Source organism: Mirounga leonina, unplaced genomic scaffold, assembly GCF_011800145.1.
Source record: "Mirounga leonina isolate KUSES-001 unplaced genomic scaffold, KU_Mleo_1.0 Mir_204, whole genome shotgun sequence".
NCBI lineage: Eukaryota > Metazoa > Chordata > Mammalia > Carnivora > Phocidae > Mirounga > Mirounga leonina.
Window position 1 is genome coordinate 6026235 of NW_023270513.1, and position 27809 is coordinate 6054043.

The following is a 27809-nucleotide window of genomic DNA, read 5'->3' on the forward strand; positions in this document are numbered from 1 at the left end:
TCTCCTTCCTTTCTTTATTTCCCTTAATGAAAGGCATTTTCCTTTTCTTCTCATTTTCTCTGTTCATCAATACAGTATGACTGTGTTTAATGTAATTATTAAGTGAAACAACTAAAATCATGAATAATTTGAGCTAATATAATATTCCATCTGAAGTGTACATTAAGCATATATAATTGATTTAGCATAATGGACTGCTAATTCAGCAGTTTGTGTTTATGTCTAGCAATGGGAGGGATGACAAAAGTATGATTATAATCGAGGCAAAGAAAAAGGGAGAGGGACATGCATGTTTAATTCATTCAGCATGTTTGTAAAGATATAGTAATATCATTGCCCAGTTTAAGCCACCATCATCTCTCATTTAGATTACAGCAACAGATGCCTAATTATTTACTTTTTCATTCTTGTTCCCCATAATATGTTCTCTATAGAATAGCTAGATGATCTGTTAAAATGGAAATCAGATTATATCACTTTTTACTTAAAACCTTCAGTGGACTTCCAACACCATTAGAATAAAATCCAAACTCCTTACCATGGCCTGTATCATCTGGCCTCTGCTTGCCTCTTCAGTTTTAACTGGTATCACTCTCCACCTGCTATACTCCAGTCACATGGCTGGCTGGCTGTTCTTCTAATACTGCAAGCTTGCTCCTGTCTAAGGGCCTTTGTACTTGCAGTACCTTCTGCCTGGGATGCCAGTTCCTCTGCTCTTTACTTCCTGCTGGTTTTTATTATTCAGGTCTCAAACCAAAAGATATTTCCTCAGAGAAGCCTTCTCTATATCATAGGGCTGCAAACAAATGATTCAAGGGTCCAGAGACTAGTGAGTAGTGAGTGAAGCAGCTAGTTGGAGACTGTGAGGGAACCTGAGAATGCATGCCTTATTTAAAGAGTGTGGCTACTACTCAGCTTTAGCTAGTTTTTGCCATGTGAAAATGCAGACTGAATATTGCCAGAGTGTCCGAGTTTTCAGGAGAAGCCAAAAATAAGGACTTTCATGTGGAAATATTCTAGTTGTTAAAAATCAGTAACAAATACAAAGTTTTAAATGATACATTAGAGATCAAACAAAATTTATCTTGGATCTAATTCATCCCATACACCTTTAGTTTGTAACCAATCTCTTCTATCCATCATTCTGTTTACTACTGTGAGAAATTATACAAATAATTTCCTGTCTACTTTTCACCATATTTCAGTATGCATGAAGACTTTTAAAAAATCATGACTACCATGACATCAATGCTCTAACAAAATTAATAGTAAGTCCTTAATATCTGATACCCAGATCATACTAAAATTCCCCCAATTGCCACACAGGATCTTAATAAATGATAACTGAATAAATAAATGATAAACAGATGAACATAAATGTCTAACAGTATAATTCCCAAAGCCTTAAGACACAATCTTCCTTATTAGAAACATTAGGATGACTTGTCAAGAGGTTTGAGTTTCAAATTTTGAAAGGTGGAAAACTTGTTCAGCTAGTACTATTTTAGTCATACAGATGAAAACTAAGAGTAAAACTCCATAGTGGACATTTACCCAAGAAAGATGACATATCTCTGCACAAATACTTATACAAGAATATTCATAGCAGATTTACTCATGATAGCTAAGCACTGGAAACACCAAATGTGCATCTACTGGTGAATGGATAAACAAACTATGATATATTCATACAATGAAATACTACTCAGCAATAAAAGGAATAAAATACACAGAAATGTGAAGGAATCTCAAAATATTATGCTAAATAAAAGAAGCCAGACACAACAGTAATACTGTATGATTACATTTATATAAAATTCTAGAGTGGTAAAACTAATCTATGATGGAAAACTATCAGAATAGTGGTTGCCTTGGTGGTGATTGGTGGGAGTGACTGGGAAGGAGCATGAGAAAACTTTCTCGGCATGTGGTAATGTTTATAGAGGTTTTAGTTACACAAATGTGTACATCTGTCAAAACACTGAACGGCACACTTAAGATTTGTATGTGTCTTTGTATGCAAATTTCACTCAAAAAAGAATGATAAAATATTTAGGTAGATGTGTACTGATATTTGCTACTTAGTTTGAAATGTATGAAAAAATAAGATGGCTTGATGGATGATAGATGAGGGATGGATTTGTGGACAGATATATGATAATGTAACATAGCAAAATGTTAGTGGTAGACTCCAGTGCTAGGTATACAGATGAGCCTGTGGATATATATGACTTAGCCTTTTTGAGGTCCTTGCCGATCTCAAAATGTGACTTGCCATTTCTCTAGGTGACTTTGGATGAACTGACCTCCACTCCCAGTTCTTGTGTAAACTGGTAGCTTTTTGGCCATATCGATGAGCATCTGCTTCTGGACCTCAGGTCTCTCTTCATTTTCATAGCGTTCCTTGTCTGAATAGGACAAGTGGAACTAGAAGCAGAAGTAAGAGGTGAGACTTTATTTTCCAAGGTTCACAGAAAATGTTAAAAACAACAATAACTATTTAGGTGAAAATATTTGTTATCTACCCTTGAAGTCTAGGTACCAATTTGGCTTATAACTTTCTCAGCATAATTATCTTAATTATTTTATCTGGCTTTTATCTCAATCTTCATAAGTCCACGTGATAGGTAGTATTGTTTTATAAATAAAGAAAACTTAGCAAGATCAAGACTTTGTCCATGGTTATACTCACTAACTAGTATGTAGCAAAACTAAGCTCCAAACCCAGTTCACCTGATTCCTCCAAACCCAGTTCACCTGATTCCAAGACTTGTGCCCTTTCCACTCCATTATACCATAATATGATGTTATATACATATGTATGATACCTTGCTGCCAGGACCCTGTTGATGATTAACTATGATTGTTATTAAGTTGTAGGTATTTTTCATAGGTTACACTCTTAGAGAAGCTGGATGAGACTGCTTGTGACACTATATTCTAAGCTCACAAATGAGTAGAAATTTGGGTATTCTTATTATTGCAGAAATTTTTAGTCTGGTATGAAGCTTATTGCCAATGTTGGCACCACACTTTGCTAATCTTGCAAAAGATATGTCAACAATTTTCCAAAGTAACACAGACTTGAAAGCTTTCTTCTGTCTGGGCCAAAAGGTAGGCAGAGGTGAAAAAGAAAAGGATCTGTGATCAGATTTTGGGGGTTTAAACCTCATCTCTTCCACTTAATAATTAAAAAATCACTTTGGAAAATCGGACACTCTCAACCCAAGTTTCTTCATCTGTAAAATAGAGGAAATAATACCTACTTCATAAGATTGGTGTAAAAGTACTGTATAATAATTAAAAGTTTCTTTTACAAGTCTAATTTCTTAAATCATTTAAAAATATTTTATACTATCATTTTAAATTTTAACTATTCTAGTTTGTAGTATAAAGTTTTAACCAATTCCTTTTAATTCTGATAATTAAAAGTAGCACTTGGAACAGCCCTCTAATTTGGGGGCTGTCCTGGGGAATATAACTTTTGTGTGGCATACTGTACCTGCTTGAAAGGCAGAGGCAGGGTTGTTACTGTTAGTATGTGATGAAAACCTTGTGGCTATTCAACAAGTAAGTTTTGGATTGGAATAAGATGTCATGTTTGGATGCCCTATTTCTGGCACTAACCAAGCCTTTCTGAGGATTAGAATGCAATGAACCAGTAAACACATTTTGGGTGGGCAATGGGTGATAGATTGGGATGTATTTGGTATTAGTGAAATGAATATCATGGCTATCAAATAGTCCCCAAAGACTCACCTTTTCTTTTTACCAATTAAAAATGATGAAGATGTGGTCTGAAGTGTTAGACATTTGCAGTTCTTATCTAAATCTTACCATCATCCCACCCAGTAAATTTAGGCCTACAAAATTCCCAACCATTCAGCCTTTCTATTGGCCTATAAGCTTCCTAAATAGGGTGGAGGGGACAATTATTTCTATTGAGCTAAAATTCACATAACATAAAATTCCATTTTAAAGTGCACATTTCATAGTGTACACAGTGGCATTTAGTACATTCACAGTGTTGGGCAGCCATCACCACTATCTACTTCCAGAATATTTTCATCACCTCAAAAGGAAACCCCATATGCATTGAGCTATAATTCCTTATTTCCCCCATCCCCAGATCCTAGCAACCATTAATCTACTTCCTGTCTCATTAGATTTCCTTCCTTTCTGGATATTGCATACAAATGGTATCAAACAATATGTGGTCTTTGGTGTCTGGTGTCTTTCAATTAGCGTAATGTTTTCAGGGTTCATCCAGGCTGTGGCATGTATCAGTAATGCACTCCTTGTTATACCTGGATAATATTCCATTTATGGACATACCACCCTTGGTTTATCCATTCGTCTGTTGATGAATATTCCATTTCCATCTTCTGGCCATAGTGACTAGTGCTCTATGAACAATTGTGTATAACTTTTGAACACCTGTTTTCAATTTGAGTATATACCTAGGAATAGAATTGCTGGATCACAAGATAATTTTATATTTAACTTTATGAGAAACTGAAAAACTGTCTTCCACACCAGCTGTACCATTTTACATTCCCGGTAGCAATATATGAGGATCCAGAATTTCCCACATCCACATTAACACTTGTTCTCTCCCTCCCTCCCTTCCTTCTTTCTCTCTCTCTCTCTCTTTTCTGTATGTATGTACATATATATGTACGTATGTATGTATTTATATTTTGGACTTCTTAGTGGGTGTGAAGTGGTATCTCACTGTAGTCTTGATTTACATTTCTCTATTGACTAATGATGTCAATCATCTTTTCATGTGCTTGTTGGCCATTCACATATATTCTTTAGAGAAATGTCTAGTCAAATCATTTGCCCATTTATTAGTTGGGCTGTTTGTCTTTTTGTTGTTGAGTTGTAAGAATCTTTATATATTCTGGATACTTGACATTTATTGAGTATATAATTTGTGAACATTTTCTCCCATTCCTTAGGTTACCTTTTCACTCTATTGCTTGTGGCTTGATGTCCAGAAGTTTAAATTTTAATGTAGTCCAGTTTACCTTTACTTTTGTTTCCTTTGCTTTTGATGTCATGTCCAAGAAGTCATTGCCAGATCCAAAGTCATGAAACTTATTCCCTATGTTTTTTCCTAAAGATTATTTATTTATTTATTTACTTGAGATTGAGAGAGAGTGAGAGAGCACATGTGTGAAAAAGCACGAATTGGGGGGTGGAGGAGCAGAAGGAGAGGGAGAAGCAGACTACCCGCTGAGCAGAGAGTCCAATGGGGGCTCAATCCCAAGACCCTGAGATCATGACCTGAGCCAAAGGCAGATGCTTAACCAACTGAGCCACCCAGGCACCACCACCCCCCATATTTTTTTTCTAAAGGTTCTGTAGCTTTCCATTTGAGCTAATTTTTGTATATGGTGTAAGGGTCCAACTTCATTATTTTGCATGTGCATGTCCAGTTTTCCCAGTACCATTTGTTGAAAAGACCATCTTTTCCCCATTGAATGGTCTTGATACCCTTTTTTTTATTCTTATGTTAATCCCCATACATTACATCATTAGTTTTAGATGAAGTGTTCCATGATTCATTGTGCACAACACCCAGTGCTCCATGCAGAATGTGCCCTCCTCAAAACCCACCACCAGGCTAACCCATCCTCCCACCCCCTCCCCTCTAGAACCCTGTTTGTTTTTCAGAGTCCATCGTCTCTCATGGTTCGTCTACCCCTCCGATTTCCCCCACTTCATTCTTCCCCTCCCGCTACCTCCTTCTCTTCTCCTTCTCCTCCTTCTCCTTCCTTCTCCTTCTCCTTCTCCTTCCTTCTCCTTCTTTCTCCTTCTCCTTCTCCTTCTCCTCCTCCTCCTCCTCCTCCTCCTCCTCCTCCTCCTCCTTCTCCTTCTCCTTCCTTTCCTTTCTCCTTCTCCTTCTCTTCTCCTTCTCCTTCTTTTCTTCTCCTTCTCCTCCTCCTTCTCCCTTCTTCCTTCTTCATCTTCTTCTTCTTCTTCTTCTTTTCTTTTCTTTTCTTAACATATATTGCATTATTTGTTTCAGAGGTACAGATCTGAGATTCAACAGTCTTGCACAATTCACAGTGCTTACCAGAGCACATACCCTCCCCAGTGTCTATCACCCAGTCACCCCATCCCTCCCACCCCACCCCCCACTCCAACAATACTCAGTTTGTTTCCTGCGATTAAGAATTCCTCATATCAGTGAGATCATATGATACATGTTTTTCTCTTTTTGACTTATTTCACTCAACAAAATACTCTCCAGTTCCATCCACGTCGTTGCAAATGGCAAGATCTCATTCCTTTTGATGGCTGCATAATATTCCATTGTATATATATATACCACTTCTTCTTTATCCATTCATCTGTCAATGGACATCTTGGCTCTTTCCACAGTTTGGCTATTGTGGACATTGCTGCTATAAACATCGGGGTGCACGTACCCCTTCGGATCCCTACTTTTGTATCTTTGGGGTAAATACCCAGTAGTGCAATTGCTGGATCATATGGTAGCTCTATTTTCAACTTTTTGAGGAACCTCCATACAGTTTTCCAGAGTGGCTGCACCAGCTTGCATTCCCACCAACAGTGTAGGAGGGTTCCCCTTTCTCCGCATCCCCGCCAACATCTGTCGTTTCCTGACTTGTTAATTTTAGCCATTCTGACTGGTGTGAGGTGGTATCTCATTGAGGTTTTGATTTGGATTTCCCTGATGCTGAGCGATGTTGAGCACTTTTTCATGTGTCTGTTGGCCATTTGGATGTCTTCTTTGGAAAAATGTCTGTTCATGTCTTCTGCCCATTTCTTGATTGGATTCTTTGTTCTTTGGGTGTTGAGATTGATGAGTTCTTTATAGATTTTGGATACTAGCCCTTTATCTGATATGTCATTTGCAAATATCTTCTCCCATTCTGTCGGTTGTCTTTTGGTTTTGTTGACTGTTTCCTTTGCTTTGCAAAAGCTTTTTATCTTGATGAAGTCCTAATAGTTCATTTTTGCCCTTGCTTCCCTTGCCTTTGGCGATGTTTCTAGGAAGAAGTTGCTTCGGCTGAGGTCAAAGAGGTTGCTGCCTGTGTTCTCCTTTAGGATTTGGATGGACTCCTGTCTCACATTGAGGTCTTTCAACCATTTGGGGTCTATTTTTGTGTGTGGTGTAAGGAAATGGTCCAGTTTCATTCTTTTCCATGTGGCTATCCAATTTTCCCAACACCATTTGTTGAAGAGACTGTCTTTGTTCCATTGGACATTCTTTCCTGCTTTGTCAAAGATGAGTTGACAATAGAGTTGAGGGTCCATTTCTGGGCTCTCTATTCTGTTCCATTGATCTATGTGTCTGTTTTTGTGCCAGTACCATGCTGTCTTGATGATGACAGCTTTGTAATAGAGCTTGAAGTCCGGAATTGTGATGCCGCCGGCTTTGCTTTTCTTTTTCAATATTCCTCTGGCTATGCGGGGTCTTTTCTGGTTCCATACAAATTTTAGGATTATTTGTTCCATTTCTTTGAAAAAAGTGGATGATATTTTGATGGGGATTGCATTGAATGTGTAGATTGCTCTAGGTAGCATTGACATCTTCACAATATTTGTTCTTCCAATCCATGAGCATGGAACGTTTTTCCATTTCTTTGTGTCTTCCTCAATTTCTTTCATGAGTATTTTATAGTTTTCTGAGTAAAGATCCTTTGTCTCTTTGGTTAGATTTATTCCTAGGTATCTTATGGTTTGGGGTGCAATTGTAAATGGGATCGACTCCTTAATTTCTCTTTCTTCTGTCTTGTTGTTGGTGTATAGGAATGCCACTGACTTCTGTGCATTGATTTTATATCCTGCCACTTTACTGAATTCCTGTATGAGTTCTAGCAGTTTTGGGGTGGAGTCTTTTGGGTTTTCCACATAAAGTATCATATCATCTGCAAAGAGTGAGAGTTTGACTTCTTCTTTGCCAATTTGGATGCCTTTGATGTCTTTTTGTTGTCTGATTGCTGTGGCTAGGACTTCCAATACTATGTTGAATAGCAGTGGTGATAGTGGACATCCCTGCCGCGTTCCTGACCTTAGGGGGAAAGCTCTCAGTTTTTCCCCATTGAGAATAATATTTGCTGTAGGTTTTTCATAGATGGCTTTTATGATATTGAGGTATGTACCCTCTATCCCTATACTCTGAAGAGTTTTGATCAAGAAAGGATGCTGTACTTTGTCAAAAGCTTTTTCTGCATCGATTGAGAGGATCATATGGTTCTTGTTCTTTCTTTTGTTAATGTATTGTATAACATTGATTGATTTGCGGATGTTGAACCAACCTTGCAGCCCAGGGATAAATCCCACTTGGTCATGGTGAATAATCCTTTTAATGTACTGTTGGATACTATTGGCTAGTATTTTGGTGAGAATTTTTGCATCCATGTTCATCAGGGATATTGGTCTGTAATTCTCCTTTTTGATGGGGTCTTTGTCTGGTTTTGGGATCAAGGTGATGCTGGTCTCATAGAATGAGTTTGGAAGTTTTCCTTCCGTTTCTATTTTTTGGAACAGTTTCAGAAGAATAGGTATTAATTCTTCTTGAAATGTTTGGTAGAATTCCCCTGGGAAGCCATCTGGCCCTGGGCTTTTGTTTTTTGGGAGATTTTTGATGACTGCTTCAATTTCCTTAGTGGTTATAGGTCTGTTCAGGTTTTCTATTTCATCCTGGCTCAGTTTTGGTAGTTGATACATCTCTAGGAATGCATCCATCTCTTCCAGGTTATCTAATTTGCTGGCATAGAGTTGCTCATAATATGTTCTTATAATTGTTTGTATTTCTTTGGTGTTGGTTGTGATCTCTCCTCTTTCATTCATGATTTTGTTGATTTGGGTCATTTCTCTTCTCTTTTTGATAAGTCTGGCCAGGGGTTTATCAATCTTGTTAATTCTTTCAAAGAACCAGCTCCTAGTTTCGTTGATCTGTTCTACTGTTCTTTTAGTTTCTATTTCATTGATTTCTGCTCTGATCTTTATTATTTCTCTTCTCCTGCTGGGTTTAGGCTTTATTTGCTGTTCTTTCTCCAGCTCCTTTAGGTGTAGGGTTAGGTTGTGTACTTGAGACCTTTCTTGTTTCTTGAGAAAGGCTTGTATTGCTATATACTTTCCTCTTAGGACTGCCTTTGCTGCATCCCAAAGATTTTGAACAGTTGTGTTTTCATTTTCATTGGTTTCCATGTATTTTTTTAATTCTTCTTTAATTTCCTGGTTGACCCATTCATTCTTCAGTAGGATGCTTTTTAGCCTCCATGTATTTGAGTTCTTTCTGACTTCCCTCTTGTGATTGAGTTCTAGTTTCAAAGCATTGTGGTCTGAAAATAGGCAGGGAATGATCCCAATCTTTTGGTACCGGTTGAGACCTGATTTATGACCTAGGATGTGATCTATTCTGGAAAATGTTCCATGGGCACTAGAAAAGAATGTGTATTCTGTTGCTTTGGGGTGGAATGTTCTGAATATGTCTGTGAAGTCCATTTGGTCCAGTGTATCATTTAAAGTCTTTATTTCCTTGTTGATCTTTTGCTTAGACGATCTGTCCATTTCAGTGAGGGGGATGTTAAAGTCCCCCACTATTATTGTATTGTTGTCAATGTGTTTCTTTGCTTTTGTTATTAATTGCCTTATATAATTGGCTGCTCCCATGTTAGGGGCATAGATATTTACAATTGTTAGATCTTCTTGTTGGATAGATCCTTTAAGTAGGATATAGTGTCCTTCCTCATCTCTTATTACAGTCTTTGGTTTAAAATCTAATTTGTCTGATATAAGGATTGCCACCCCAGCTTTCTTTTGGTGTCCATTAGCATGGTAAATGGTTTTCCACCCCCTCACTTTCCATCTGGGGGTATCTTTGGTTCTAAAATGAGTCTCTTGCAGACAGCATATCGATGGGTCTTGTTTTTTAATCCAGTCTGTTAGCCTGTGTCTTTTGATTGGGGCATTTAGCCCATTTACATTCAGGGTAACTATTGAAAGATAGGAATTTAGTGCCATTGTATTGCCTGTAAGGTGACTGTTACCGTATATTGTCTGTGTTCCTTTCTGGTCTATGTTGCTTTTAGGCTCTCTCTTTGCTTAGAGGACCCCTTTCAAGATTTCCTGTAGGGCTGGTTTTGTGTTTGCAAATTCCTTTAGTTTTTGTTTGTCCTGCAAGCTTTTTATCTGTCCTTCAATTTTCTATGACAGCCTAGCTGGATAGGGTATTCTTGGCTGCATATTTTTCTCATTTAGTGCTCTGAATATATCCTGCCAGTCCTTTCTGGCCTGCCAGGTCTCTGTGGATAGGTCTGTTGCCAATCTAATGTTTCTACCCTTGTAGGTTACATATCTCTTCTCCCGAGCTGCTTTCAGGATTTTCTCTTTGTCTATGAGACTCGTAAGTTTTACTATTAGATGTCGGGGAGTTGACCTATTTTTATTGATTTTGAGAGGGGTTCTCTGTGCTTCCTGGATTTTCATGCCTGTTTCTTTCCCCAAATTAGGGAAGTTCTCTGCTATAATTTGCTCCATTATACCTTCTTGCCCTCTCTCTCTTTCTTCTTCTTCTGGGATCCCAATTATTCTAATGTTGTTTCGTCTTATGGTATCGCTTATCTCTCGAATTCTGCCCTCGTGATCCAGTAGTTGTTTATCTCTCTTTTTCTCAGCTTCTTTATTTTCCATCATTTCATCTTCTATATTACTGATTCTCTCTTCTGCCTCATTTATTCTAGCAGTTAGCGCCCCCATTTTTGATTGCACCTCATTAATAGCCTTTTTGATTTCTACTTGGTTGGATTTTAGTCCTTTTACTTCTCCAGAAAGGGTTTCTCTAATAACTTCCATATTTTTTTCAAGCCCAGCTAGTATCTTTAAAGTGATGATTCTGTACTCTAGATCTGACATCGTACTAATGTCCGTATTGAGTAGGTCCCTGGCAGTCGGTACTACCTCTTGTTCTTTTTGTTGAGGTGATTTTTTCCGTCTTGTCATTTTGTGCAGAGGAGAATAGATTAATGAGAGAACAAAATGCTAGCAGAGTAACCACGTCCCCAGCAAATATACTCTAAACAAATCAGAAAAGACCTGAAGCAGTGGGATAAGAAAGGGAAAGAGAGAAAAAAGAAAAAGAAAAAAAGAGAAAAAGATAAAGATAAAAACAAAAACAAACAAAACAAAACAACAAAAAAGAAAAACCAGAATGTGATCAAATATGATCTATATGGTATATAGATCAGTGCCACACACTAGATTTGGGGTGTATTTTGGTCTTTTAGAAGAAAGTGCCTCCCAAAATTTTAAAGAAAGAAAAACTTATATATGTACAAAAATAAGGGTTGATATGAAGGGATGGAATATGACTGTAAATTATAAAAAATTTCATAAAAGGAATTGATAAGAAGTTGTTTGAAAAAAGAAAGAAGAGGATTTAAAAAAAGAAAAAAGAAAAAGAAAAAAAAGGGAGAGGATGTGATCAGGCAGGGGAATAGAAAACACCATATACTAGAGATTTAGGGTATATTTTAATCTGTTAGAAGAAACTATCTCAAAATTTTAAAGGGAGAACAACTTATATATAGAAGCCAAAAATATGGGTAACTACTATGAAGGGATAGAATATGACTCTAAAAATGAAAAATATAAATTTTTTTTTTAAAAAAGGGATTGATAAGATGTTGGTTGAAAAAGGGAAAAAGAAAAATTCAAAAAGAAATAAAAAGACAAAAAGACAGTTAAAAAAAAATTAACTTTAAAAGACTAAAGAATCATGGTAAAAAAGCCGTGAATTCTATGTGCAGTAGTTCCCTAGCGCTGGAGTTCTGCCGTTCTCATTGATCGGTAAACTTGGTCTTGGCTGGCTGTTCTCGCTGATCTTCTGGGGAGGGGCCTGTTGCCGTGGTTTCCAAATGTCTCTGCCGGAGGCGGAATTGCTCCACCCTTGCCCCCTCCCGGCTAAGTAATCTGCTCGGGTTTGCTCTCCGGGGCTTTTGTTCCCTGCGAGCTTTCCGTACAGCTTTGGAGGCAGAGAGTGAAAATGGAGGCCTCCCAATCTCTGCCCCAGAGGAGCCGAGAACTCGGGGCCCCGCTCCTCAGTGAGCCCCCAGAGAAAAGTCGTCAGTCACTCCCGTCTCCCTGGTCTCCGGGCCGCACTCCGTGCTCACCCGGCCTGCGACCACATGCCTCTATCTCTGGCACCCGACCCCGGGTGGAGTCTCCAAACCCAGCAGATCCCTGCGGTGCACTCCCGCGTGGCTCCTCCCGGGGGAGGAAGGTGAGTCTCCCCGGATCTGCCGCTTGTTGGGTCCCTGCTGGAGGAGTAGGGGCCCCGACTGTGCTGCGGATCACGGTTTATGGCAACCCTGAGCTGAGAGCCCGCGCCTGGGCTCTGCCTCTGCAGCCGGCTTCCCTGCTCCATTACCTGGGAGCTCTGCCACACTCAGGCACCCCCGGTCTTTCTGTGACCCCAAGGGTCCTGAGACCATACTGTCCCGGAGGGTTCCAGCCTCCGCTTAGCCACCAGAGTGACGTCCCTTGGCGGATCAGACTTTTAAAAGTTCCAATTTTGTGCTCCGCGGCTCTATCACTTGCCAGAAGCGGCCGACGGAGGCCCCTCCCCCGCCGTCTATCCTCCCGAATATCGCCTCGGATTCACTTCTCCGCACGTCCTACCTTCCAGAAAGTGGTCGCTTTTCTGATGAGAGAGTTGTTGCTCTTCTTTTCTTCGATCTCCTGTTGAGTTTGTACGTGTTCAGAATGGTTTGATCCCTATCCAGCTGAATTCCTGAGAGGAGACGAAATCCAGGTCTCCTACTCCTCCGCCATCTTGCTCCGCCCCCTTGATACCCTTTTCAAAAATCACCTGACCATATATGTGAGGGTTTATTAGTAGGCTCTTACTTCTATTCCATTAGTCTTTGTATCTGCACCACACTGTTTTGATTACTGTAGCTTTGTAGTAAGTTTAGAAATGAATAAGTGAGACCTGCAACTTTGTTCTTTTTCAAGATTATTTTAGCTATTTGGGGTCCCTTGAGATTTCATATGAATTTTAAGATGGAATTTTCTATTTATGCAAAAATATCATTGGGATTTTGATAGAGACTGCATCAAATCTGTAGACTACTTTGGGTAGTGATGACATTCTTAACAATATTAATTTTTCCAATCCATGAACATGAGTTGTCTTTCCATTTATTTGTATCTAATTGCTTTTAGCAACAGTTTTTAGTTTTCAGTGTACTGAGATTTTCACCTCCTTGATGAAATTTATTCCTAAGTATTTTATTTTTTTCATGATAGTAAATGTAATTGTTTTAATTTTTCTGATTATTCATTGTTTGTATATAGAAATGCAACTGATTGCTGTGTGTTGATTTTGTATCCCGCAATTTTGCTGAATTAATTTATTACTTCTAACAGGTTTTTTGGGAGGATCTTTAGGGTTTTTTGACATATAAGATCAAACTATCTGTGAACAGAGGTAATTTTACTTTTTTCTATCCAATTTGGATGCCTTTTTTTTCCTTGCCTACTTTCACTGGTTAGAGAATGTGTTCCTCACTTCTCTCTCTTTGTTTTTTGGAAGATTTTGAGAAGGACTCATGTTAATTATTCTTCTGATTGAATTTACCTGTGAAACCATCTAGTCCTGAGCTTTTCTTTGTTGATTGGTTTTTGATTAATAAATCTCTTTACTTATTTTAGGTATATTCAAAATTTTTTTTATTTCTTCTTGAGTCATTTTTGGTAGTTTGTGTATTTCTAGGAATTTTTCCTTTTTATCTAGGTTTCTAATTTATTGGCACACAATCCCTCATACTATTATAATTCTTTCTGTTTCTATAAGGTCTGTAGTAATGTCCCACTTTCATTTCTGATATCAGTAATTTGTGTCCTCTCTTTGTTCAGTCTAGCTAAAAGTTTCTTAATTTTGTCGATGTTTTCAAAGTCCCAATTTTGGTCTTATTGATTATTTCTACTGTTTTCTATTCCTTATTTGGTTTTATCTTTGCTCCAATCATCACTATTTACTGCTGCTAACTTTGGGGTTAGATTGCTCTTCATTTTCTGATTCTTTAAGGTGTAAAGAATATTGAATTGACATATTACTCCTTTTATAATATAAGTATTTATAGCTATAAATTTTCCACCGAATACTGCTTTATTGCATCTTAAAAGTTTTGGTATGCTGTTTCTCATTTTATCTCAAAGTAATTTTTAAATTTCCCTTGTGATTTTTTATTTAATTCATTAGTTGTTTAAGAGTGTTGTTCAATTTCACAAATTTGTGAATTTATAGTTTTCCTTCAGTTATTGATTTCTAGTTTCATTCCACTGAAGTCAGAGAAGATCCTTTATATGATTACAATCTTTTAAGCTTATTGAGACTTGTTTTGCATCCTTACATATGGTCTATACTGGAGGATGTCCTGTGTGCTCATGAGAAGAACCTGTTACTCTTCTATTTTTGGGTAGCGTGTTCTGTACATGTGTATTACATCTAGTTGGTTTACAGTGTTATGAAATCCTCCATTTCTGTATTGATCATCTGTGTAGGTGTGCTATCCATAATTGAAAATGGGTTATTGAAATCTCCAATTACTATAGGACTGTGTATTTTTTCCTTCAGTTCTGTTAGTTTTTACTTCCTATATTTTGGGACACTCTGTTTATAACTGCTGCATGTTCTTGATGAATTGACTATCTTATCAATATGTAATGTCCATCTCTCTTCTTTTGTGGGTTAAATATTTTATTTTATTCATTTTATTTTTTGTGGCTTTACTGAGGTATGACTGGCAGATAAAAATTGGATATATTTAAGATATGCAATGTGATGTTTTGATATACATATAAATTGTGAAATGCTTACCACTTAAAGCTAATTAACATATCTGCCACCTCACATAGTTATTATTTTTGTTGTGGTATAACACTTGAGATTATTCTCTTAGTGTTTTAATTATACAATACATTATTAATACATTATTATTAATTATAGACACCATGCTGTACATTAGGTCTCCACAACTTATTCATTTTATAGCTGAAATTTTGTATATTTTTGCCAACATTTCCCCTAACTCCCACTTCCCAGTTCCTGATAATCACCACTCTGCTCTATTACTATGAGTTTGCCTTTTTTAAAAAAGATTCCACATATAAGAGAGATCATCAAGCAGTACATGTCTGTGTCTGGCTTATTTCACTTAGCATAATGTCCTCTAGGTACATCCATGTTGTTGCAAATGGCGGGATTTCTTTATTTTTAAAAGACTGAATAATATTCAATTATACATATATTCCATATTTTCTCTATCTATTCATCCATTGATGAACACATAGGTTGTTTCTATATCTTTATGACTATAAATAATGCTGCAATAAACATGGGAGTGCATATGTCTCTTCTTCAGTAACCTGTTTTCATTTCCTTTGGATATACACCAGAAGTGGGATTTCTTGATCATATGGTAGTTCTATTGTTAATTTTTTTTAAGATTTTTATTTATTTATTTGAGAGAGAGAGAGTGAGAGAGGAGTGAGGGACAGAGGGAGAAGCAGACTTCCCTGCTGAGCAGGAAGCCCAATGCGGGGCTCCATCCCAGACCTTGGGACCATGACCCGAGCTGAAGGCAGACGCTCAACCAACTGAGCCACCCAGATGCCCCTCTATTGCTAATTTCTGAGGAACCTCAATACTGTTTTCTATAATGGTGGTAGCAATTTACATTCCCACCAACAGTGAACAAGGATTCCCTTTCCTCCACATCCTCACTAACACTTGTTTATGCCTTGACTTTTTGATAATAGCCATCCTGACAGTTGTGGGGTATTATCTCATTGTGGTTTTGAGTTACATTTTTCTTACAATTAGAGAGGTTGAGCACCTTTTCATAGACTTGTGTGCCGTTTGTATGTTCTTTTGAAAAACATCTATACAGGTCTTTTGACCATTCTTAATAAGGTTATTATTATTATTGCAATTGAGTTATATGAGTTACATATATATTTTACATAATAACTGCTTATCAGGTAGTTTGCAAATATTTCTCCCATTCCATTGATTGTCTTATTATTGTATTGATTGTTTCCTTTACTATGCAGAAACTTTTTAGTTTGATGTGGTCCCACTTGTTTATTTTTGCCTTTGTAATGTGTGTCTTTGGTGTCAAATCCAAAATATTGTGCCAAGACCAATGTCAAAGAGGTTTCCTCTATTTGTCTTTCTTTTAGATTATTATGGTTTCAGGTCTTTTGTTTAAGTCATTAATTCATTTAAAGTGAATTTCTGTGAGATAAAGATCCAATTTCCTTCTTTTCTATGTGAATATCCAATTTCTCCAGCACATTTATTAGATTATCATTTTCCCATTGTGTATCCTTGGCAACTTTGTTAAAGATTAATTGACTGCCTATACATGGGTTTATTTTGAGCTCTTGAATCTGTTCTAGTCATTTATGTGTCTCTTTTTATGCCAGTAGAGTAGTTTTGATTACTATAAATTTATAATATAATTTGAAATCAGGAAGTGTAATGCCTCCAGCTTTGTTTTTCTTGCTCAAAATTGCTTTAATTATTTAGGATCTCTTGTGGTTCCAAATGAATTTTAGGATTGTTTTTTATATTTCTGTAAAAAATACGCCATTGGAATCCAGAGAGGTATTGCACTGAAACTGTAGATAGCTGTGGGTGTATGGACATTTTAACAATATTAATTCTTCCAATTCATGAACATAGGGAATCTTTCCATTTATTTGTGTCTTCTTCAATTTCTTTCATCATTGTTTTATAGTTTTTCTTGTACAGTTCCTTCAACTCTTTGGTTAAATTTATTCCTACATATTTTATTCTTTTTGATGCTACTATAATGCAATTGTTTTCTTAACTTCTTTTTTGGATAGTTTGTTTTTATGTATAGAAATGCAACTGACTTATGTTTTTTTAAATTTTTTTACCCTGCAACATTGCTGAATTTATTAGTTCTGAAAGGTTTTTTTGTGGGCTTTTTAGGATTTTCCATATGTAAGATCATGTCATCTACAAACAGAAAACTTAACTTCTTCCTTTCTTTTTCCTTCAAATTTTTAAAAATTTTTTATTGTTATGTTATGTTATGTTATGTTAATCACCATCATTAGTTTTTGATGTAGTGTTCCATGATTCATTGTCTGTATATAACACCCAGTGCTCCATGCAATATGTGCCCTCTTTAATACCCATCACCAGGCTAACCCATCCTCCCACCCCCCTCCCCTCTAGAACCCTCAGTTTGTTTTTCAGAGTCCATCGTCTCTCATGGTTCGTCTCCCCCTCCAATTTCTCCCCCTTCATTCTTCCTTTCTGATTTGTATGCCTTTTCTTTCTTTCCCTTTCCTAAGTGCTCTAGCTTAGCACTTCCAGTACTGTTAAACAGACGTGGTGAGAATGGGCATCCTTGTCCTGTTCCTGATCTTAGAGGAAAAGCTTTCAGATTTTGATTGTGTATGACGTTAGCTGTGGGTTTGTCATATATGGCCTTATAATGTTGAGGTAATTTGTTCCACACCTAATTTGTTGAGAGCTTTTTTTTAAATCATGAAATGATGTTGAAATTTGTCAAATGCTTTTTCTGCATCTATTGAGATAACCATATGATTTTTATCCTTCATTTTGTAAATATAGTATATCACATCTACTGATATCCTGAGTATAAATCCCACTTAGCCATGATGAATGATCTTTTTAATATGCTGTTGAATATAGTTTACTAGTATTTTGTTAAGAATTTTGCATCTTTGTTCACCAAGCATATTGGCCTATAATTTTCTTTTCTTGTAATGGCCTTGTCTGGCTTTGGTATCATGATAATGTCATCCTTGTAAAATGGGTTTTGAAGTGTACTGTCTTCTCCAATATTTTGGAAGAATTTGAGAATGATTGATGTTAATTCTTCAGTTGTTTGGTAGAATTCACCAGGGAAGCCATCTGGCTTGTTGGGGGACAAAGGCTGGTCTTTTCTACTCTGCATCACCATCACTAATATGGTCGTTTTCTTCTTTGTATCCTGTAACACTTTTTGGCTTAAAGCCTCTTTAAATGTGATATTAGTATACCTACCCTTGATCTCTTTTGATTACTATCTGCTTAGAATAACTTTTTCCAACCTTTCACTTTCAGACCATTTACCTTTGGTTCTAAAGTGAGTTGTTTGTAGATAGCATAAAAATAGATGATAAGGAGACTTCCAGAAAATGGCAGGGTAGGAGAACCCTAGGCTCAGCTCTTCCCACAGATACAACTAGATAACACTCATATCAGTGTAAATAACCTGGAAAATGACCTGAAGACTGGCGGAATAAACTCCACAACAAAATGCAGAGAAAAGGCCATGTCAAAGAGGGTAGGAGGGGTGGAGACGGGGTCAGGAACTAAAGGGACTCCTGGGACTGTCTGCAGGAGAGAAGGATGGCATGAGCATGAAAAGGGGAGAGAAACAAACCCCCACACTAGGAAGTCTGTACAGGGAATATAAACCCCCATAACATTTGCATTTAAAAATGAGAGGGGCCGAATTTCATGAGCTCTTAAAACCAGCAGGACTTAAAACCTGAACTTTAAAAAAATCAGCAGGCTTAGCTCTGGGAGAGCTGGTGGGCAAGAAGAAACTGAGTTCCTACCCTTAAAAAGACAGCACAATAAACAGCCTGTGGAGATACAGCATAGAAGCAGCAGTCTGAAAGTCGCCTGGGGCATATGGGAGGGAGTTATTTACTAATCTCAGAGCATGTCATGGAGGGAGAGAACTAACAGGGAAACAACTCCAGGAACAAAGGAACTGGCAGATGCCATTTCCCTCCCCAGCCCTAGAGTTGGACTGTAAATTGCTAGCAATGCCACCTTGACCCCCCATGCAGTGCTTCTACCAATTCACTGCTCCAGACAGCCCATCTCAGTCTGTCACTGCAGGGCCCCTCCCACAGAGGACCAGGGGCACACAAAGCTTGCTAACACCACCGCCCCACCAACCAACCCCCCACACTATGATTCAGTAGATGCACACTCTCCAATATGCTCTCGGCCAGAGCCCATACATGGTGGTGCCACAGGCCTGGCAGTATGCAAGCAGGCCCTACAGTGACCAGCACTACACCAAAGTGACTCCTGCCTTGGAGAGAGGGAAAGATAACCACACAAACCACTCGGACTGAGGCTGCAGCAGAGGGCTGGAGGCAGACAACTGGTTTGACTCCAGGCTTTGCCCACAATGAAAGCTTCTCAGGGGACAACATGGGGAAAACACCCTGCAGTTACATGCTACTGCACCTCTGGCAAATGCCTGGTCTGACTTAACTAAGCCCAAGATGTCCCCACACTGCCCCACTAACACCACAGGGAGAAAATACTGCTGACAACAGGCAAAGAGAGCCATTGGGGATGACTGGACTGAGGGGAAAAATGGCTCAGCCACAACAGCAGGGTGTATGCATTACACATAGGAGACATTCCTGAAGTGCCAGGTTCTGAACAGGGGATACTGCACAGTAGGGCACTACAGGACCTCTTCTTCATAAGGCCATTACTTTCAAGTGCAGGAGACATAGCTATCTTTCCTAACACACAGAAACAGACACAGAGAGTAAGACAAAATGAGGAGACAGAGGAATATGTCCCAAATGAAATAACAGAATAAAATTACAGAAAGAGACCAAAGTGAAACACAGATAAGTCATATGTTTGATAGAGAATATAAAGAAATGATTATAAAGATACTCACTCGACTTGAGAAGAGTAGAAGACATCAGTGAGACCCTTATGAAATATATAGAAAACACATAAAAGAACCAATCAGAGATGAAGAACATGAAATTAAAAATACATTAGATGGAATAAATAGTAGACTAGATGAGGCAGAAGAATGAATCAGCAACTCTGTGTCAAAAGACACAGAGTGACAAAATGGATAAAAAAGAAGACTCATCTATATGCTGCCTATAAGAGACTGGTCTCAGACCTAAAGACACATGCAGATAGAAATTGAGGGGATGGAGAAGCACTGAACATGCAAATGGATATGAAAAGAAAGCCAAGGTAGCAATACTTATATCAGAAAAAATAGACTTTAAAATAAAGACTGTAATAAGAGACAAAGAAGAACACTAATCATGAAGGGGAGAAACCAACAAGAAGATATAACAATTGTTTATACACCAACATGGGAGCATTCAATACTTAAAGTAGTTAATAACATAAAGGAACTAATAGATACTAATAGTAGGGGACTTTAACACCCAACTGACATTGATGGATAGATCATCCAAACAGATAATCAACAAGAAAACAGTGGTTTTGAATGACACAGTGGACTAGATAGATTGAAAAGATATGTTCAGAATAATCCATCCTAAAACAGCAGAATACACATTCTTTTCAAGTGCATATGGAAAATTCTCCAGAACAGATCACATATTAGGCTACAAAACAAGTCTCAACAAATTCAAAAAGATCGAAGTAATATCACTCATCTTTTCTGACCAAAATGCTATGAAACTAAAAATCAATGACAAGAAAAAAAAAATTTGGAAAGACCAGAAATACATGGAGGTTAAATAACATGCTACTAAATAATGAATGGGACAAGCAAGACATCAAAGAGAAAATTTAAAAAAATACAGGGAGACAAATCAAAATGAAAACTCAATCATCCAAAACCTTTGGGACACAGTAAAAGTGGTTCTAAGAGGGAAGTTTATAGCAATACACTCCTACCTCAAGAAGCAAGAAAAATCTCAAGCCAAACGTTACATCTAAGGAACTAGAAAAAGAGAAATAAACAAAACCCAAAACCTGTAGAAGGAAGGAAATAATAAAGATTAGAGAATTAAATGAAGTAGGTACTAAAAAAAAATTGAACAGATCAATAAAAGTAGGAGCTGGTTCTTTGAAAAGATCCACAAAATTGATAAACTTTACCAGACTCATCGAGAGAGAAAGAGAAGTAAAAAAAAACAAGATCATGTATGAAAAAGGAGAAATAACTGACACCACAGAAATAAAATGAATTATAAAAAAATATCATGAAAAACTATATGCCATCAAATAGATAATCTAGAAGAAATAGATCAATTTCTACAAATACAAACCTCCAAAAACTGAATCAGGAAGAGAGAAAATTTGAACAGACCATTTAGCAGCAATGAAATTAAATCAGTAATTAAAACACTCTCGACAAATAAAAGTTCAGGCCCAGATAGCTTCAGAGGTGAATTTCACCAAATATTTAAAGGGTTAATATGGGAGAAGATACTTGCAAATGACACTACAGATAAAGGGTTGGTATCCAAGTTCCATAAAGAACTTCTCAAACTCAACACCCAAAAAACAAATAATCATGTCAAAAAATGGGCAGAAGACATGAACAGACACTTCTCCAAAGATGACATAAAAATGGCTAACAGACACACGAAAAAATGTTCATCATCATTAGCCATCTTTTTGTTGTCTGTTTCTATACACCCATAATGAAGCAGCAGAAAGAGAAATTAAGAATGCAATCCCATTTAAAATTGCACCAAAAATAATAAAATGCCTAGGAATAAACTTAATGAAGGAATTGAAAGACCTGTACTCTTAAAACTATAAAACATTGATGAAAAAAATTGCAGATGACACAAACAAATGGAGAGATATTCCACACTCATGGACTGGAAGAACAAATATTGTTAAAATGTCTATACTACCCAAAGCAATCTAGAGATTTAATGCAATCATTACCAAAATACCAATAGCATTTTTCACAGAACTACAATAAATAATTCTAAAATTTGTGTGTAACCACAAAAGACCAAGAATAGACAAAGCAATCTTGATAAAGGAAAACAAATCTGGAGGTATCACAATTCTAGATTTCAAGTTATCTTACAAAGCTGTAGTAATCAAAACAGGACAAAAATAGATACAAGGATCAATGAACAGAAACAAACACATGATTGTATGGTCAATTAAGCTTTGAGAAGAGAGGCAAAAATATGTAATGGGGAAAAGACAGTCTCATCAACAAATGGTGTTGAGAAAACTGGGCAGCAAAATGCAGAAGAATGAAGCTGGACCACTTTCCTACACCATACACAAAACAAATTCAAAGTGGATTAAAGACCTAAATATGAAACCTGAAGCCATAAAAATCCTACAAGAGAGCACAGGCAGTAATTTCTCTGACTTTGGGCGTAGCAGCATTTTTCTCGATATGTCTCTTAAGGCAAGGGAAATAAAAGCAAAAATAAACTATTGGGACTACAGCAAAATAAAAAGTTTCTGCACAGCAAAGGAAACAATCAATAATACTAAAAGACAACCTACTGAATGGGAGAAGATATGTGCAAATGGTGTATCTGATAAAGGGTTAGTATTCAAAATGTATAAAGAACTTATATAACTAAACACCTCAAAAATAAATAATCCAATTAAAAGTGGGCAGAAGGCATGAAGAGACATTTCTCCAAAGAAGACATCTAGATGGCCAACAGACACATGAAAAGATGTTCATCAGCACTAACCATCAGGGAAATGCAAATCAAAACTACAGTGAGAGAGAAGGAGTTAAGATGGCAGAGGAGTATGGGAACCCTAAGTTTGTCTGGGCCCTGGAATACAACTAGATAGTGATCAAATCATTCTGAAAATCCAAGAAATTAATCAAATATCTGAGAAAACAAATGCTGCAAGTCTACCAGTAAAAAAGCAACCACCCTTTGGAAAGTAGAGGAGGTGGGGAGACTTGAATTCCATGTGATATAGCTGAGGATAAAGCAGAAGGGAGGGAGCCTGCTAAAGGAGGCTACCACAAAGTATTATAAAAGGTGGAGTGCAAGCAAAGGAAACAGTCAACAAAACTAAGAGGCCACCCACGGAATGGGAGAAGGTATTTGCAAATGACATTACAGATAAAGGGCTGGTATCCAAGATCTATAAAGAACTTCTCAAACTCAACACCCAAAAAAACAAATAACCTAGTCAAGAAATGGGCAGAAGACAGGAACAGACACTTCTCCAAAGAAGACATACAAATGGCTAACAGACACATGAAAAAATGTTCAACATCAATAGCCATCAGGGAAATACAAATCAAAACCACAATGAGATACCACCTCACACCAGTTAGAATGGCAAAAATTAACAAGACAGGAAACAAGTGTTGGCGAGAATATGGAGAAAGGGGAACCCTCTTACACTGTTGGTGGGAATGCAAGCTGGTGCAGTCACTCTGGAGAACAGTATGGAGGTTCCTCAAAAAGTTGAAAATAGAGCTACCCTATGACCCAGCAATTGCATTACAAGTTATTTACCCCAAAGATACAGACAGTGAAAAGAAGGGGCACATACACCCCAACGTTCATAGCAGCAATGTCCGCAATAGCCAAGCTGTGGAAAGAGCCGAGATGCCCTTCAAGAGATGAATGGATAAAGAAGATGTGGTCCATATATACAATGGAATATTACTCAGCCATCAGAAAGGATGAATACTCAACTTTACATCAACATGGATGGGACTGGAGATTATGCTATGTGATCTAAGTCAAGCAGAAAAAGACAATTATATGGTTTCCCTCATATATGGAACATAAGCAATAGCACGGAGGACCATAGGGGAAGGGAGGGAAAACTGAACGGGAAGAAATCAGAGAGAGAGACAAACCATGAGAGACTCTGGACTCCAAGAAAGAACCTGAGGGTTACAGAGTGGAGGGGTGTGGGGGGATGGGGTAATCAGGTGATGGGTATTAAGGAGGGCACGTGTGGTGATGAACACTGGGTGTTATATGCAGGTAATGAATCGTTGAACACTACATCAAAAACTAATGATGTATTATATGTTGGCTAATTGAACATAATAAAAAAAGCAGTGGAGTGCAAAATCATAACTTTTATAAGTCTGTTACAGAGGGGGATGTGACTGGCTTAAAGGTGCTCAGGTGGTGAAGTGGGGCAGAATCCCAGGTGTGACAGCATGGTCGGAGGATCCCTGGGGTCACAAGAAGAATGGGTGATGACTGACTGTGGCAGAGTTCCCAGGCATAGGAGCAGGGAAGCCGTTTGCAAACAGGGCATGCAGGTTCCACCTTTGTGCTCTGTGTTGCCATAAACTGCGAACCCCTGAACGGTCATGCCACCCCTTTCCTGGGAAGGGTCCAGCAAAAGGCAGAAGCGTGCTGGGATACACCCCCTCCCCCAGGAAGAAAAGCAGTGGCCCCAGCTGCAAGAGGCCATAAATTTGGAGTTCTGAAACTCAGTCACATGACTGAGATAAAAGTGCTTGGTCACAGGCCAGGTGAACACAGTTCTGATGGAAACCGGGGAGATAAGAGTGATTAATTGCTATTCTGTGAGGGCTCACTGAAGAGTGGAAGGCAAGAATTTTCAGCTTCAGGGCTAGAAGGTAGGGCGCAGCCATATTCAGTGCACCCATGAGTGCTGAAAGCCTTCAGGGAGCAAAACAGTGCCACCTAATGGAGTCTGGCGCTACTTACACCAAACCCTGCCTCTGCAGATGGGAGGCGCTTTTCCACTAGGGTAAGTCCACCTGAGAATCAGTGCAACAGGCCCCAGAGGACCAGCACAAACAACTCACTCTCACCAAAATTACAGTTTATAGAGGGCTGGATAGCTTCAGCTCTTGGGAAAAACGGTATACAGCATTCTTTGTATTTTCATTCTTTAGTCTTTGAGTATTATTTTTTTAGTTATTTTCTTATTTTTTTCAATTCATTTTTAATCTTTTAAAATTAAAATTTTTATATATAGCTTATATATATTATTTTTGGTTTGCTTTCATTGTATTATATATGTTTTCTTTTTCTTTCTGATTGTGGGATCTAGTTTCTTTCAACAAGTGGATCAAAACATATCCAGGATCTAATCTAAGTTTTTGTTGTTGTTTTCTTTCTTTCTTCTTTTCTTTCCTGGACAAAATGACAAGATGGAGAAATTCACACCAAAAGAAAGAACAGGAGGTAGTACTCACTGCCAGGGATCAATACTGATATAAGTAAGATGTCTGACTAGAATTAAAAACAACGATTACAAAGATACTAGCTGGGCTTGAAAAAAGCATAGAAGATACTAGAGAATCCTTTATTATAGAGATAAAAGAACTAAAATCTAGTCAGGGTGAAATTAAAAATGTTATAACTGAGATACAGTCCAAAGTGGAGGGCATAAAAATGAGAATGAACAAAGCAGAAGAGAGAATCAGTGATATAGAAGATAAAATGATAGAAAATAAGGACGTTGCAAAGAAGAGGGAAAGAAACCTATTAGATCATGAAGGTAGACTAAGGGAACTCGGTGAATCAACAAAGTGAAATAATATCCACATTATAAGAGTGTTAGAAGATGAGGAGTGGGAGAAAGGTGCAGAAGGTTTATTGGAACAAATTATAGCTGAGAACTTCCCTGATCTGTGGAAGGAAACAGGCATTCAAGTCCAGGAAGCACAGAGAACCCCCTCAAAATCAACAAAATAGATCAACACCTCAACATATTATAGTGAAGCTTATATACTGCAAAGATAAGGAGAAAATTCTGAAAGCAGCTCTGGGGAAAAGAGTTCCTTAACATACAAGGGTAGACACATAAGGCTGGCAGCAGACCTGTCCACAGAGACCTGGCAGACCAGAAAGGACTGGCATGACATATTCAATGTGCTAAATGGGAAAAAATATGCAGCTAAATGTCATTCAGAATAGAAGGGGAGATAAAGAGTTTCCAGGAAAAACAAAAACTAAAGGAATTTATATATTTTTAAAGATTTTATTTATTTACTAGAGTGAGAGAGAGCGCACAAGTTGGGGGGGAAATGGCAGAGGGAGAGGGAAAAGCAGACTCCCCGCTGAGCAGTAAACCTGACACGGGGCTCAATTGCAGGATCATGGGACCATAACCAGAGCCGAAGATAGACACTTAACCAACTGAGTCACCCAGGCACCCCCAAAACTAAAGGAATTTGTAAACATCAAATCAGTGCTACAAGAAATATTAAAGGGGATACTTTGAGCAGAGAGAGAGCCCAGAAGTAACAGAGACCAGAAAGGAACAGAGACATTCTACAGGAACAGTAACTTTACAGGTAATACAATGGAACTAAATTCATATCTTTCAATAATTACTCTAAATGTAAATGGCCCCAATGCTCCAATCAAAAGAAATAAAGTATCAGAATGGATAAAATAAAGAAGACCCACCAATAAGAGACTCATTTTAGACCCAAAGACACCTCCAGATTGAAAGTGAGGGTGTGGAAAACCATTTATCATGCTAATGGACATCAAAAGAAAGCTTGAGTAGCCATCCTTATATCAGACAAACTAGAATTTAAACAAAAGACTGTAGTAAGAGATGAAGAAAGACACTATATCATAATAAAGGTTCTAGCCAACAAGAAGATCTAACAATTGCAAATATTTATGCCCCCAAGTTGGGAGCAGACAAGTATATAAACCAATTAATAACAAAATTAAAGAAACACATCAACAATAATACAATAATAGTAGGGGACATTAACACCCCACTCACAGCAACGGACAGATCATCTAAGCAGAAGATCAACAAGGAAACGAGGGCTTTGAATGACACACTGAACCAAATAGACTTCAACGATATATTCAGAGCATTTCATTCTAAAAAAGCAGAACAGAAATTTTTCTCGAGTGCACATGGAACATTCTCCAGAACAGATGACATACTGGGTCACAAATCAAGTCTCAACTGGTACAAAAAAACTGAGATTATACCCTGCATATTTTCAGACCACAATGCTATGAAACTTGAAGTCAACCACATGAAGAAATTTTGAAAGACCACAAATACGTGGATGTTAAAGAACATCCTACTAACGAATGAATGGGTCAACCAGGAAATTAAAGAACAATTAAAAAAATACATGGACGCAAATGAAAATGAAAACACGACAGTTCAGAACCTTTGGTATACAGCAAAGGTGGTCCTAAGAGGGAAGTATATAGCAATACAGGCCTTTCTCAAGAAACAAGAAAAGTCTCACACATACAACCTAACCTTACACCTAAAGGAGCTGGAAAAAGAACAGCAAATAAAGCCTAAATCCAGCAGGAGAAGAAATATACTAAAGATTAGAGCAGAAATCAAAGATATAGAAATAAAAAAACAGTAGAACAGATCAATGAAACTAGGATCTGGTTCTTTGAAAGAATTAATAACATTGATAAACCTCTAGCCAGACTTTTCAAAATGGAAAGAGAAAGGACCCAAATAAATGAAATCACGAATGAAAGAGGAGAGATCACAACCGACACTGAAGAAATACAAACAAATATAAGGGAATGTTATAAGAAATACAAACACATATAAGAGAATATTATGAGCAATTATATGCCAAACAATTAGGCAATCTGGAAAATATGGATGCATTCTTAGAAACATATAAACTACCAAAACTGAAACAGGAAGAAATAGAAAACCTGAACAGACCTATAACCAGGAAAGAAATTGAATCAGTCATCAAAAATCTTCCAAGAAACAGGAGTCCAGGACCGGATGGCCTCCCAGGGCAATTCTACCAAACATTGAAAGAAGAATTAATACCTATTCATCTGAAACTTTTCCAAAAAATAGAAATAGAAAGAAAACTTCCAAACTCATTCTATGAGGCCAGCATTACCTTGATCCCAAAATTAGACAAAGACTCCACCAAAAAGAAGAATTACAGATCCCTGATGAACATAGATGCAAAAATTCTCACCAAGATACTAGTTAATAGGATCCAACAATACATTAAAAGGATTATTCACCATGACCCAGT

At 37.6% G+C, this 27809-nt stretch overlaps 1 protein-coding gene across 1 annotated transcript in view; it reads right to left on the reverse strand.

The window, feature by feature from the left end:
- ZDHHC15 (zinc finger DHHC-type palmitoyltransferase 15) overlaps positions 1-27809 on the reverse strand; it is a 153808-nt gene that overhangs the window by 61002 nt on the left and 64997 nt on the right. The window contains exon 4 of the mRNA XM_035028780.1: positions 2307-2427. Coding sequence (XP_034884671.1) covers positions 2307-2427 — 121 coding nt within the window. The remainder of the gene's footprint in view (positions 1-2306; positions 2428-27809) is intronic.